This window comes from Oryza sativa, chromosome 1 (genome assembly GCF_034140825.1).
Source record: "Oryza sativa Japonica Group chromosome 1, ASM3414082v1".
Classification (NCBI taxonomy): domain Eukaryota; kingdom Viridiplantae; phylum Streptophyta; class Magnoliopsida; order Poales; family Poaceae; genus Oryza; species Oryza sativa.
The window spans coordinates 27,869,583-27,884,286 of record NC_089035.1 but is presented as its reverse complement, the minus strand read 5'-3'; the positions used below and the strand labels follow the sequence as shown (position 1 = coordinate 27,884,286).

At 44.9% G+C, this 14,704-nt stretch overlaps 1 protein-coding gene across 1 annotated transcript; it reads left to right on the top strand.

Moving 5' to 3' along the window:
* The first annotated feature begins 4,407 nt into the window (after positions 1-4,407).
* LOC4326320 (WUSCHEL-related homeobox 7-like) lies at positions 4,408-8,711 on the top strand. Its single transcript, NM_001401650.1, has 3 exons — positions 4,408-4,838; positions 4,988-6,124; positions 8,049-8,711. Exons 1-3 carry the CDS (start codon positions 4,667-4,669, stop codon positions 8,339-8,341), a joined length of 1,602 nt encoding a protein of 533 aa, NP_001388579.1. The 5' UTR covers positions 4,408-4,666; the 3' UTR covers positions 8,342-8,711.
* The last annotated feature ends 5,993 nt before the right edge of the window (positions 8,712-14,704 follow it).

Here is a 14,704-nt window from a genome sequence, read left to right as displayed (position 1 = left end):
TTAGTCAAAATTCTTTAGGTTTGTCCAAGTTCATAGAAAAAATTAGTAACATCTACAACACTAAATTAATTTTATTAAATTAACTTGAATATATTTTGATTGACGCTAATGACACTAAAACCGAGAACCTATTTATAAAAAAGAATCTAAAAAAACTAAAATATTTTTTCTTACAAATAGGTCCTAAGCGCTAAGGACCTATTTCTAAATAGTTTGTTATGAAAAAAATATCCATTTTCAACTTTTTTTACATATAGACTCTCGATGTTAGCGTAATTGGCACCAATCTATTTACATGAGTGATTTAGCTTTCACGAGGGGGCGAGAGGAATGATGCCAATATCATTGACGCCGTTATATTGGAGCGCGGTGCAAATAATGCTGATTGTTGCTAGCGCCACGAGAATCCATTCCTTTGATAAGTTTTTCGAGGGTTTATTTATAAAATAAGTTTCTTAGAAAGAAAAAAAAAAGATCCTGTCAAACCAAACGCCCTAGCGATTGCCGATTGGAGGGAGCTGGAGGCCAGGGCGAGAGCAGAGAACGGGTAAACAGGTAAACACGCCCCGCCCTCTTTTTTCTCGGTCGTATTCACTCCAGTCCTGCGGTGGTCTGGTCTCCCAGTCCTGTGGTGGTCTCTCTGCTCTGCTCTGTCTCGCCCGTCGAGAAAAAAATGGTTTCTCTCTCACATCTGCCACACACCCACACGGGCGTCGACGACGACGACGGGATTTCCCTTCCGCACTTTCTGCTGCGCACGAGTACCACACCCACATGCACAGTACACACACTCTCCCCCCTGTATACTCCCACGCATCAATGCATGTTGGTGTTTGTGTAGGCAGGTGGGCTTGCAGAGCCAGCCGAACCCCCACGAGGAGACACACACGGGGCTGCCTGCGCAGGCCTGCACTCCATGCAGCATGCACACGCGCGCACGTACGAACAGCCCCCCGCGCTTCTGCAACCAACCAACGCAGGTGCACGATCCAACACGATCACAGGAGAAACTTGACGCGCTACTACGTGATGAAGCGTGGTGTGAACATTGCCTAGCCTACGCCAACAACTCAGTCTGGTCAATCCAACAACAACAAGAGATCGCTGCACCGTGCGACGACCATGCATCCCTCCCTCGAGTCAATCCAACAACGGCCATATGGATCAGAAGGCGAAGCTAGGAGTAGAAGAAGAGACCACACACACCACGGCAAGGGGGGAGGTTGCCATTATTACTGCCTCTCTTGGACCAGGAATTCCTTTCGATTTCCACCGGATTCCCCTCCATTTCCTCTCCTCGAAACAGCCTATTTCCCGGTCTCCTTGACCTGCTTCTCCGTAGCAGCAGCTACTACTCCTACCATGCATGCATGCACCCGCACCCAATGCGTGCATGCGTGAACTCACAGTGTGCACCTCTCTCTCCCTCCTACATGCACGGCTATGACATTTACTCCGTGCAACAACTTGCAATTCCATCTCCATTAGAATAATCCTCATCGATCATTCACCTCAATTCAATGCCTATTCACAAGCGGCCAAGCAGCGGGAGGAAGGGAACTAGGAAACCATCTCTCTCTTTCTCTCATGCATCCAGTAGCCAGTAGCCACAGATAGGCCAGTTCCACTGGCGTTAACTCGGCCTCTTTTTGACTGGATGAAATGAAGTGTGCGCGTACATTAAACAACTGTTGCGTTGTGGTCTCCAAATCGTCACTCAAAAATTGCATAATAGTACTCCCTCCGGCTAATAATACTTATCGTTTTAGACAAGGATAAAGTCAAACTTTACAATCTTTGATTATAAATCATTTTTAAAATATTTGTCTTTTAAATATGGTGACTACATATATAGATTAGTCTTAAAAAGTACTTTAATATGATCATATATTTGTTAACAATTTTATACATAATATAATGAAAAATAATGGTCAAAGTTGTTTTTTTGGAGACCGTACCCTTGTCCAAAATGACAAGTATTATCAACCCGGAGGGAGTAGTATATACTAGTAAGAGCTATACTAGCTTCGTCCCTAAATTAAGAGTGTCTTTTAAACTATGAATCTGAACATTCGTAGTACTAACAATTGGCTAATTGATTGAGTCGTGAGCAGGGTTTACCAAACCGTTTAGGATGGGGTTACCGCCACCCCACGGTTTGACGCTTACTGTGGTTACCGTGCACAGGGTATGCCGTGGTTTTGAGAAGGTTACCATACATGATAACCGCGTGACAACTGCACGGTTTTTGTAAACCCCGCTCGTGACTTCGTGAGTGGCATATACAGTAACAACTACTAGCTCAATTAGAACCAAGAGATATATCGACACCGGCTTTAAAGATGTTGTCTTTACTAGAGTAGAAATGGATAGTAATAACTAGTGCTCCCCTTGTGTTTAAATATAGGACTATCATATTATTAACTTTAATTGGTTAAAAATGTGAAACTATCACCATCAATAGGTAGCACAAAAAATTTAGCTAAGAACATATATAAAAAACTTATGGGTAGATTTTCCTTTATATACTTTTGGAATATTAATGATTTTGTCCTTCTACGCTAATTGAAAATTATTAGTCAAAAGTCATCACTAAATACCCAATAAAATTAGCAATACCATATATTTAAATATGGAGGTACTTGGTGTATGTCTTTGACTTTTCAATGTGAACAAGATATAACTTTTGCTATCCAACTGTAGACCATTTGTTGTTGGATAATGGATTAAACAACCCGGCCTCTACATAAAAAAAACCTACACAACCAAAAAGTCCTAACACGAGTACATAGACTCCTTCCGAAACATGGGATGAAATTACACCACCAAAAGCACAAAAAGCAAGGAAGAGGACAACCAAAGTTACGCTTTAATTCTCCTTATAAAGTTCCAACGATAAGAAAAATAGAACTCTGAACTCTTCTTAAGCAACATCGACCAAAGTCTCGTTTGATGTGTGCCCCCTAAGAATTGCCTGCACAAAAGAATTAGCATGTAACTATTAAAGGCCAAGTCATTTCTGCTTAGCCAAACCGACCAACATAGCAGCAATGCCAACAAACAATATTTTTTTTTACTTTACGGTTAACCCCATTCAACCAACTTCCAAACATATGCGATATACTACAAAGTTGACGGAATCCAAAGGTGAAGCTAATTGCACTCTATATAAACCAGACCATAGTACAATCGAAAAATAGGTGTTGTATTGTCTCATTAGAGTTACAAAATCCAACTGTAGACCATAAATATAAACCATGCATTTTCGTTACTAAAAGAATATCTCCAAATGGAAAATTCTTTTTGTGACTTTGTACACATTTTCTTGACGTGAAGAGGCACATGCAAGCCCACAATGTTGGAAGAAACGGGCGCCCTCGACACGCCACCAACTAACTTCATGTTTATTTGAGGCATCCATGCGCAAAGTGTGCAATGTTTTTAGGAGATGACTAGAGCCTGCTCATAATTTGAAGCGGTTTTTGAAATTTTAAATTTGAAGCATATTTTAAGGTCTCTCCTTTATAATTAATGCAGGGATTTCATAGAATATAAACTAATTCTTCGCGCATGTGATTTTTGGGTGTGTGTTTAGTTCATGCTAAAAATGGAAGTTTGGTTGAAATTGGAACGATGTGACGGAAAAGTTGGAAGTTTGTGTGTGTAGGAAAGTTTGATGTGATGGAAAAGTTGCAAGTTTAAAAAAAAGTTTGGAACTAAACTCGGCCTTTATGTAAAATCCTGCGTTCCAAATTGTAATCCGAAGCAGATTTAATGAGAGATGCATCCAATGATCAATACATACTACTAGACCAACAGGGCCTTCTTGGTGCAATTTTTAAAAGAAGAGCCTAGCTCCTTTGAAACGGATGAATTTCATAGTGGGTATTTGGAGGAAACGAACAGTTTCCCTGTAAATTTGCCGTGCACGATTAGCACAGTAACTGCAATTTCCATTCTTTCGTTTCTGGAAATGACTCGATCGATCAGAAAGTACGCTGCTAACCGGCGACGACACACATGTCATCCCAAGCTAGCTAGGTCACCATCACCACCGTCCCAGGAGTCCTCTCATGCAAAAAGGCATTACCCACCATTACCAGCAGGAGGTAGTATGGCAGAAATGCTGGAAGGAAGGCCCAGACTTTGTTCAGTCTTCCAAGCAGGGTAGTAGCCGAAGCTGAAACTGAAGCTCAGCTCCAGTGTCCTTTGCACCCTTCCGGCATCAGCGACACGGCCAAGGCAACCACCCCATCGCTTCCCTCCCGGTGCAACTGCATCATCTCCCTCGCACGCATCTCCAAGCAGATAAAGAGATGGTCGCTACTCCGTAGAAGTAGTCGGCATTTATTGGGCGGCGACACTTTGCACCACCAAGGGTAGGTGCTCGCCATTATAAGAGGCAGCAATGTGCAAGAAACCATTCCATCCATCCATCCACCTATCCTAGCTAGGGAGATAAGAGGAACACTCCTAGCTCGTCTACTCCTAGCTCTCTCGTCCAATCCGGCCGGTCCCTGTCGCCTCAAGGAGAATCATCTGTGGCTAGCTATAGATCTTTCTCTCATCGACGAGCGCGAGCTGCTAGTATAATTAGGCTTGTGTTGTTGCAGAGGGGAGCTGAGAGTTCATCGGGTTGAATCGATCGATCGGCAGGTTTGCGGGCATGGCGTCGTCGAACAGGCACTGGCCGAGCATGTTCAGGTCGAAGCACGCCACGCAGCCGTGGCAGACGCAGCCTGACATGGCCGGGTCGCCGCCCTCCCTCCTCTCCGGCTCCTCCGCCGGCAGCGCCGGCGGCGGCGGCTACTCCCTCAAGTCGTCGCCCTTCTCGTCAGGTAGGTCGATCGATCTCGCCGCGCGCATCCGTGCATGCTACTGTTCGCGCTTTGTACTATGGTAGGTAGGGTTTTCGTGTTGCGAGGTTACAGGGGATCGAGATCGATCGGGAGGGAATTGATATGGGATTTCGTGGTTGTACTTGCAGTGGGCGAGGAGAGGGTTCCGGACCCGAAGCCGCGGTGGAACCCGCGGCCGGAGCAGATCCGGATCCTGGAGGCGATCTTCAACTCCGGCATGGTCAACCCGCCGCGCGACGAGATCCCGCGCATCCGCATGCAGCTGCAGGAGTACGGCCAGGTCGGCGACGCCAACGTCTTCTACTGGTTCCAGAACCGCAAGTCCCGCTCCAAGAACAAGCTGCGCTCCGGCGGGACAGGCCGCGCGGGGCTCGGCCTCGGCGGCAACCGGGCCTCCGCGCCGGCGGCGGCGCACCGGGAGGCCGTGGCGCCGTCGTTCACGCCGCCGCCACCAATCCTCCCGGCGCCCCAGCCGGTGCAGCCGCAGCAGCAGCTTGTCTCGCCTGTGGCGGCGCCTACCTCGTCGTCGTCTTCCTCCTCCGACCGTTCGTCCGGGTCCAGCAAGCCTGCGAGGGCTACGTCGACGCAGGCGATGTCCGTGACGACGGCCATGGACCTGCTCTCGCCGCTCGCCGCGGCGTGCCACCAGCAGATGCTCTATCAAGGCCAGCCACTGGAGTCGCCGCCGGCGCCTGCTCCCAAAGTGCACGGCATCGTGCCACACGACGAGCCGGTCTTCCTGCAGTGGCCGCAGAGCCCCTGCCTGTCGGCCGTCGACCTCGGCGCCGCCATTCTTGGCGGCCAGTACATGCACCTGCCGGTGCCCGCTCCGCAGCCACCGTCGTCGCCGGGCGCGGCGGGCATGTTCTGGGGGCTCTGCAACGACGTGCAAGCGCCAAACAACACCGGCCACAAGAGCTGCGCCTGGAGCGCCGGGCTCGGCCAGCACTGGTGCGGCTCCGCCGATCAGCTCGGCCTCGGCAAGAGCAGCGCGGCGTCGATCGCCACCGTGTCTAGGCCGGAGGAGGCGCACGACGTCGACGCCACGAAGCACGGTCTGCTACAGTACGGCTTTGGCATCACCACGCCGCAAGTGCACGTGGACGTTACCTCCTCGGCTGCTGGCGTTCTGCCTCCTGTTCCGTCCTCGCCGTCGCCGCCGAACGCCGCCGTCACCGTCGCGAGCGTGGCCGCCACCGCTAGCCTGACTGATTTTGCTGCAAGTGCTATATCTGCTGGCGCCGTCGCTAACAATCAGTTTCAAGGTACTCTTTTTGTTCTTTGATATGAAGAATTTAATTAACTGGTCAAATCATGAATCACCACCATTTAGCTAGATTATCTGTTGGCATTTTTTCCCCTTTGTTCAGTATCACATGCATGCATCATATTCATACGCTCATGTTTAAATGGATTAATTAGAAGTGTCACTTCAGGGGAGTCTAACTTCTCTTGTAGTGTTGTCCTCAATTTCAGTTTCGTTTGGATTTAACTACAAAATGACAAATTTTTTACTGAAAGAAGAATTGTATATGCATGAAATTGTACTGTACTAGTTTCCTTTAGGGCCCAATCCAAACCAGCCGTTCTCAAACAAGGGCCCTGTGCCCAGGCATGGCAATGATAATAAGACAAGTTTAGGCCATGTAAAATCCTTTTCTTTTGTGTGTCTGTACAATCTTATCACTTCAATGCAGATAGACTTTCCAGTAAAGATGAAGAAATTTGTCATTTTGTAAGCATGTAGATTTAGACAAGACCAAAATTTGTGAGCTGTTCTCCATCAGGTCAAATTGAGTAGGTTTCTTGATGGGATGTTACAAATATGCGAACTACTAGTACTACTGCTATTTCATGGTGATGGGGAACATCATGTCATCGCATGTAGATGCATTCAGCTCCCACATGCTCCCTCCATCCAAAAAAAAGACAAACCCTGGTTTGCATGTGCAACGTTTGACCGTCCGTCGTATTTAAAAAAAAATATGAAAAAAATTAAAAAGACAAGTCACGCATAAAATATTAATCATATTTTATCATCTAACAAAAATAAAAATATGAATTATAAAAAATTTTTATATAAAACGGACAGTTAAAGTTAGACACGGAAATCTAGGATTTGCCTTTTTTTTGGGATGGAGGAAGTACTCCGTAATGGAATCCATCTGGGCATGCATGGGGCTATTTCACATGTTCATGAAAAGACTCGAGTTGGAGGAATAGAAGCATAAGATTCCATATAAGATTCTAAAACTGGACTTTGGAAGCTCGGATAGTGCTAACTGCAGTAGTTTTGATCATCTCTCTGGGGAAAATTATTCTGGTAGATTTGTCATTGCACGAACACATGCACTAGTCTATCAGTATCCAATAATTAATCTGGGAGTACTAGTACTAGTAACCAGATTACACTGACAGATTTAGGCTTGAAAACTGATTTTGACCTGACAGATTAAAGGAGGTGAGGGATAAAAAAAAGAGACCCATTTTAGGGGGTGTTTGGGAGAAGCCCCTCTCTTAAAACCATAAGTCTCTTTTTGAGAGAAGGGCTAAGTTTAGCCCCTTTCTCCCAAACACCCCCTTAGATGAACAGCAGTAACCGCTACGAATTTAGGGCTTTTTGGCCACAGGTCACAACTCATAAATTGTGCCACTCTAACACTCTTGCTGTATGGTCTTGTCAAATGGTGGCTTCTTTCTCTCAAGAGAGTAGTTCTACACGCGTACAGTATGGTAGGAGTAGCTAGGAGAAGGGAACTGGGAGTACTACACGCGTACAGTATGGTAGCAGCACACACGTACGTTGGTGAAAAGACTGAGGTGATGGTGGTCAAATTTCTCCTGCTCGACGCATGAAAGAAGCTTAAAGTTCTTTCACATTACAGGGGCGTTTCTACCTAGAGTCACCGTGCGCCATGCATGGCCAACGATCCAGGACGCTTTTCATTCAAGTTTTATCATCTCATCGATCGAGTGGTACTAGTAGGAGTAAACTCTGATCAATCTCAGTGACTGTCACAGTTCAACACCTTGGATTTCCTCGTGGTCTTTGATGATTTCTCTCTCAATCCCCGCGCCGCAGTAACTTCTTCCTCTGCATTGCATGCGTGTGCAGTTAATATCACTATCACTAGCTTTGCCGTTTGTTTGACTGTGCATGTGTGTCTGCCACGACCGATCCAATTGCAGGTCTCGCGGATTTCGGGCTCGTCGCCGGCGCCTGCTCCGGCGCCGGAGCCGCCGCCGCCGCCGCCGCGCCCGAGGCGGGCAGTTCCGTGGCCGCGGTTGTGTGCGTCAGCGTCGCGGGCGCCGCGCCGCCGCTCTTCTACCCGGCCGCGCACTTCAACGTGAGGCACTACGGCGACGAGGCCGAGCTGCTCCGCTACAGAGGAGGCAGCCGCACGGAGCCTGTGCCCGTCGACGAGTCGGGCGTCACCGTCGAGCCGCTCCAGCAGGGCGCCGTCTACATTGTTGTCATGTAACTATAGATTAATTAGTTATCTCTCCAATCCGTATCATTGCTGTACTAGTTAAGTGGCCCATATATATATATATATATGTGTTGCCAGTCTTGTCGATCAATTAATCAATCTAGCTTTTTTTTTTAGATAATAATTAATCAATCTAGCTAGGGTTCTAATATATCTTGCATTCTACTGTACGTACGTATGTGTATCGATCGATCGATCCCTTTTTATGTATGCATTAGCATTGGGAGAGCTCGCTCTCTGTTCATTGCAAGGGATCCACCTTGATTGTATGCTAGGTGATGCAGCTTAAACACTGCAGTAGATTTACTCTACCTGCAGTCTACCGTGCATGTCGTATGAATATGAAGCTTTTGTTGGTGAATAGTATTAGCAATTAATATTTTCTGATCTTACTGCATGTAATTTAATCCCGATGGGTTGATCCAGTTGAAATCTCTAGTTTTCGGGTGTTGTTTGCTGTACATGTATATTGTTCACAAATTTTGACAATTTGACTCTTTGCAAAAACTATTTTTACAAATGAACCGCTGCCAAAACTTATTTCAAATCTGATCATTTTGCTTAACGCCAAATCGTGTGGCGCTGAACTTAGACACCTCAGCGCCAATAGCATGGCGCTGAATGTACATTGACACGCTGACTTAGTCTCCCATCCGTCGTGGCATGGCATTCAACGCCAGCTGACGTGGCACTGAGGTGTCTAAGTTTAGCGCCACATGATTTGGCGTTGAGCAAAATGATCAGATTTAAAATAAATTTTGGTAGTAAAAATAGTTTTTGCAAAGGGTCAAATTGTCAAAATTTGTGTATATTGTTCTCTCCCTCAGTTCTGTATGGTTTTTATAGATGTCACAAGATTCACACATACTGTTTCGTGTTAAATGTGGCAAATATGAGTATATGGGAATGGGACAGCAAAGCTAGCAGATTCATATATATAGCGCTAGCGATCATGGTGTACAGGAACGTGACATAAAAGGACTACTCAGCTGAAGAGCATTGCTGACCTGCTGCAAACATGCATGCATGCTAGGAAGTACTCCGAAGTAGTTGTTTCTCCGGTGGTAGTTACACTGGTGGAGAAAGGGGCTTTACTCCTGGTTGGGAACCCCCTATAGTCCCGGTTATACAACCGGGACTACGAATCCGGGACTAAAGATACCCGTCTTTAGTCCCGGGTAAAATAACTGGGACTAAAATCCACCAACCGGGACTAAAGATGGTAGGAGCAGTCCCGGTTATTTTTTTTTCTCAAATCGATCTGCTCCCTAAATATCCCCGATCATATTCCCAAATCATCCCCAAATCAAAGTACCATCACAAATCTGGAAAGAAATATATTACATATTAGAAAGAAATGCATCACAGATCACAATACATCACATCACAAAATCTCAAACAAAAAATACATCACAAATCCTAAAAGAAATACATCACAACTCCCAGATCAGATCCAATATCACATACATCACAAATCAAATCCAATGAATCAAAAATTCAAAAAAAATCGGCAGCAGAGAGGAGGGCGCCGCCGGCCTCCCGGCCACCATCCTTGCGGCCTCCGCACGAGCTCGGCCGGCCGGCCGCCGCGCCAGCCCGCCCAAGCGCCACGCCTGCCCGCCCGCCCGCCGCGCCAGCCCGCGCCACGCCCGCCCGCCCGCCTGATGCACCCAGACGGCCGGCCGCCGCAGCTCCCGCCGGGCGCCGCTGCTCCCGCTCGGCCGCCACTCAAAGAGGGGAAGGGGAGGAACGGGAGGGCAAAGGGGAGAGGAAGGGATGGAGAAGGAGTAATGAGAGGGGAGGAGATCGAGAGGAGTGCGCGGATAATAACTGAGTAGCGCGCGGTTCGGGGTACTCTTTACTCCCGGTTGGTATAAACAACCGGGACTAAAGATATCTTTAGTCCCGGTTGTTTATACCAACCGGGAGTAAAAATAATTGGTATAAACAATTATTTTTGTGGCGCGCGGATAATATCTGGCGCGCAGTTCAGGGTACTCTTTACTCCCGGTTGGTATAAACAACCGGGACTAAAGATCTGTTTTTAGTCCCGGTTGTTTATACCAACCGGGAGTAAAAATAATCAGGGTCTGTCTTGAACCCCTCAACTTCTTGAACCGGGACTAAAAATAAACTTTAGTCTCGGTTGGTAACATCAACCGGGACTAAAGATCAAAAAGTACCCCTCAACTTTTAAACAGGGACTAAAGCTTTTTAGTCCTGGTTTTTATTAGAACCGGGACTATTGTGGAATTTGGCCGACCGACCAAAGATGATTTCTCCACCAGTCAGTAAAACAGTGGAGAGGCCCTGTTTGGATCACAGCAAAAAACAAAGCAACAGTGGAAGAGTTGCGTTCTAAAGGAAATTTCTCTCTCTAGGGCCGGGTGCTTTGAGAAGGGTTTCAATTCTCTACCAGTGGTAACCATGGCAACCAGACTTACTGCAGGGTTAGGTAGTAGGAATAAAGCGGTAGGGTTTAAAGAAATTTGGTTGAAATCAAATTTGAAGGTAGAAAACAATGAAACATCCTTATGCCCCGTTTGGTAGGGCTCTAAACTCCAACTCCTAGCTCTAAACTCCCACTCTAGTGGGAGTTGAAAACAAGATGAAAAGTGTTTGGCTAGCATTTTAACTCTAGATCTGAAATTTTAAAAAAAAGAAAAAAAATCCCCAAACCCTGACAGCTCGTGCGCCGCTGGCCGCCGTTGACCGTGCGCTGTCGCCCGCCGCCGGCCTCACGTGCCGTACGTGCACCCCCCCCCCTCCCGCCCCCCGCGCGCGCCGTCCCCCCACAAGCCGCTTGTGCGCTAGCCATGACAGAGGTGAGTAGGGGAGGGAGAGGGAGAGAGAAGGGTGAGTTTAGAGTAGTTAAGTGTCATTTTTGTGTAAATATGTTAAAAAGTTAAAGGGTAGTGGGTCTTTTGAGGTAGGGTGGGGTGGAGTGGAGCTGTGGAGCAGAAAAACCCTGCTCCACCCCCGCATTTTATTTTTTAGGAGTAGCTATGCTAACTTCACTCCCAAAAACAGAGAGTCTGGACTGTTTTTGGCACAGCTCCAGCTTCAGATAAGTTGAAGTTGGAAGTTGGACCTATGTCAAACAGGGCCTTATATGTAGTGCATGCATAATTTCTAGTGCTATCTGGTGAAAAAAAAAGAGAGAGGTTAACTTCGTATTTTGAGGTCAAATATAAATTGAAACACAAATTTTAAACGAACCTATTTGTACTATCTATTGTTTATTCTCATCCTATGTGGTTGCATATAGACTTGTTATCTCAGTTGTATGCAGATTAGGGGGTGTTTAGATTCAGGGGTGTAAAGTTTTGGCGTGTCACATCGAATATTATATAGGGTATCGCATGAGGTGTTTGGCCACTAATAAAAAAACTAATTAGAGAATCCGTCAGTAAACCACAAGACAAATTTATTAAGCTGAATTCCCGGTCAAAAAAATTTATTAAGCTGAATTAATCCGTAATTAGCAAATGTTTACTGTAGCACCACGTTGTTAAATCATGGAGCAATTAGGCTCAAAAGATTCATCTCGCAAATTAGTCGCAATCTGTACAATTAGTTATTTTTTAGCCTATATTTAATACTTCATACAAATGTTCAAACATTTGATGTGACTGGATGTAAAATTTTTGTGTGGGATCTAAACAGGGCCTTACTGTACAGTTGTTGTGACTGCAGGCCTGTGCATCCTTACCTAAGTAGAGGATTGGCACTTGATTTCTACATAAAAACTAGACACTCAATTCGTAGATGCATCGTAAATATTTATATGAGAGGCAGCGGGCGGGTCGTACAGGAGTACAGCGGCAGAGCCGCTGATGGTTGGTGGGACTTCTAGAAAGTAAAAAAAAAATAAATTCCAATGATAGTTATGTTCAATTTTTAGAATCCCAATGATAATAAAGAGTAGGCGGCGGACGGGTTGTATATGAGTATAGTGGCAGCATTTGACAGGATTTTTAGAATTTATAAAAAAATGAAACCAACAAGACAATAAAACTGTAAAAACTATAAGGTCCATTTTTTAAAGGCTTGGGCTTCTAAAAAGTAAAAAACCCAATAATAATCATGTTTGGTTTGAAAATCTCGAGGACAATAAAGAAGGGAGGCAGCGGACGAGCCGTAGAGGAGTACAGTGACAAAGTCGCTGACGTTTTGGCGGAACTTCTAGAAAGTAAAAAATGAAATTAAACAATAATTATGTTTAATTATTAAAATACCAATGATGATAAATAGAAGAGGCAGTGGACGGCCGTAGAGAAGTACAATGGCAGTGTTTGACAGGACTTATAGAAATTATAAAAACAAAACCCAACGGGACAATAAATTCTAAAAACTATAAGATCCATTTTTTAAAGTTCCAAGAAAAATGAATAGAAATAGTGGTAAATCGAGCAAGCAAATAAAGAAGAATATGACAGAAGTAAGGGATAGCAACTGGTGTGACTTTTAAAACTATAAAATTAGAAACACGAGGATGATGATAAGGTTTGGTCTTTCAAATTCTTAAGATAACGAGATAAATATTTGATAAATTTTAAGTAAAATCATATTAAAAAAAATATAATTTTATATGGGTGCTAGCTACGCAATTGCGCGGGCCATCCAGCTAGTTTAGAAATAAAACTAGATATGTTTGGCAGATTGGGAGATGCAGTTTGCAGAGGGAGTGGATTTTGATCCCTCGAGGGGATGTCCCCTCGTTACTTGCATGTCACTCAAATGGTTATGAAAAAATTTTGAGAAGATGTATTAACATATGAAATATCACTGCACAAATATGCAAGTTCAAATTCAACTTCTATATCTCGCAACGAAAAAAAACAAATTAAACTACAACTAGTTAATGTATATTCACAGTCAAATTTGTTTTTTTCGTTACGAGATGTAGAAATTAAATTTGAACTTGCATGTTCGTGGAGTGATATATCATATGTTAATACATCTTCTTAATTTTTTTTAAATTTTTTTTTGTAATCATTTGAATGACATGCAAATAACGAGTGGATATCCTCTCGAGGGATTAAAATAGTTTCCTGTTTTGATTAGTAGTACTACATGTACCTTTTCTCTCTATATATTTTTTTCCTGATGTAAACGGATGGAAGTACTCAATTTCTGATTGTTGTTGTACTTATATTGTCTCGGGATAAAAAAAATCCTTTATATTTCTAGACAAGCTGAGAGAGCATAATCCCCTATATACAAGGTAAGAGGGAGTATTATTTAGATGTAAAATTAAGGGTTCGTATCTTTAAATTTAGTTTCGTGCAGGGCCACCGAACTCTCAAAACCAGGCTAGCAGACGATCGATCTCGCTCCCATGGTCGCATGGACGTAGAGAAGTCGCGCGCGATCTGAGAGGCTGCCCACGACATCCCGGTCGCCTAGCTTGCCGCACTAGCTCGGTCCGTCCGCCCGCGGCCCGTCAAACCCTCTCTGCAGGTGGAATGTCGCGCCTTCCCTTCCCTTCTCCTCGCGTTCCATCTCCGTCGTCTCGCTCGATCGCCTTTTCATCTCGTGGCTAGCGCCGGCGACGACAACATGCAAGCATGGGCAGGGGGGAGCGCAGGGAATCTGCAGTGGCAGGGTCGACATACGTTACGTGTAGGCAGCCCTCTCCCGTGCGGCAGGAAGAAACCCTGGATTTTTCACATTTTGATCCTTTTAAAAAAACTTATTTCGCAAATAGACCCCTAAAAAAACTTATCCCAGAAATAGTCCTTTTTGGGGCGCCAGAGTGGCTGGCGCCGTCATCCAACCGGTCTTCCTGCCACCGTGGCGCACACGAACCGACGTGACAGGAGGAGGGCGCCAGCATGCTGGCACCGCCCTAGGGAGGAGGGCGCCAGCATGGCTGGCGCCGCCGCCTCTATTCCTGTTTCTCTGTATGGAGTTGCAACGGTGTCATTTTTATTTTATTTTTTCGGATGTTTTTTCACACTCAGGATCACGATACAACCAACTACAAAAAAAATTTAAACTCGAACTACCACTTAGCTAAGTCTGAAAATATCTAGCATACCACTTAGTCTACTTTGCACCTTCACTAAAATTAGACCATAACTCCTTTAGTAAAACCCTTTGATCAGCATGTTAAACATAATGCACTCTACCACTATATAAATTACTTAATCTAATTCAAAATATAACCACATGAAATGACATATATAAGTTAAACAGTACATAGAGATGCAATTTTTTTATTTTTATTTTATTTTTTTGATATTTTTTTCACACTTAGGAGAACATAGGAACCAACCGTACAAAAAATAAACTCAAACGGACAAAATATGTGACATGTAGAATTTTCCAAAACTCTACCGAAACGGACAA

Coding starts and splice junctions, on each gene's coding strand:
- LOC4326320 (NM_001401650.1), top strand. CDS start 4,667: ATGGCGTCGTCGAACAGGCACTGGCCGAGCATGTTCAGGTCGAAGCAC. Junction 4,839..4,987: donor GTCGTCGCCCTTCTCGTCAG/GTAGGTCGATCG, acceptor TTGTACTTGCAG/TGGGCGAGGAGAGGGTTCCG. Junction 6,125..8,048: donor CGCTAACAATCAGTTTCAAG/GTACTCTTTTTG, acceptor ATCCAATTGCAG/GTCTCGCGGATTTCGGGCTC.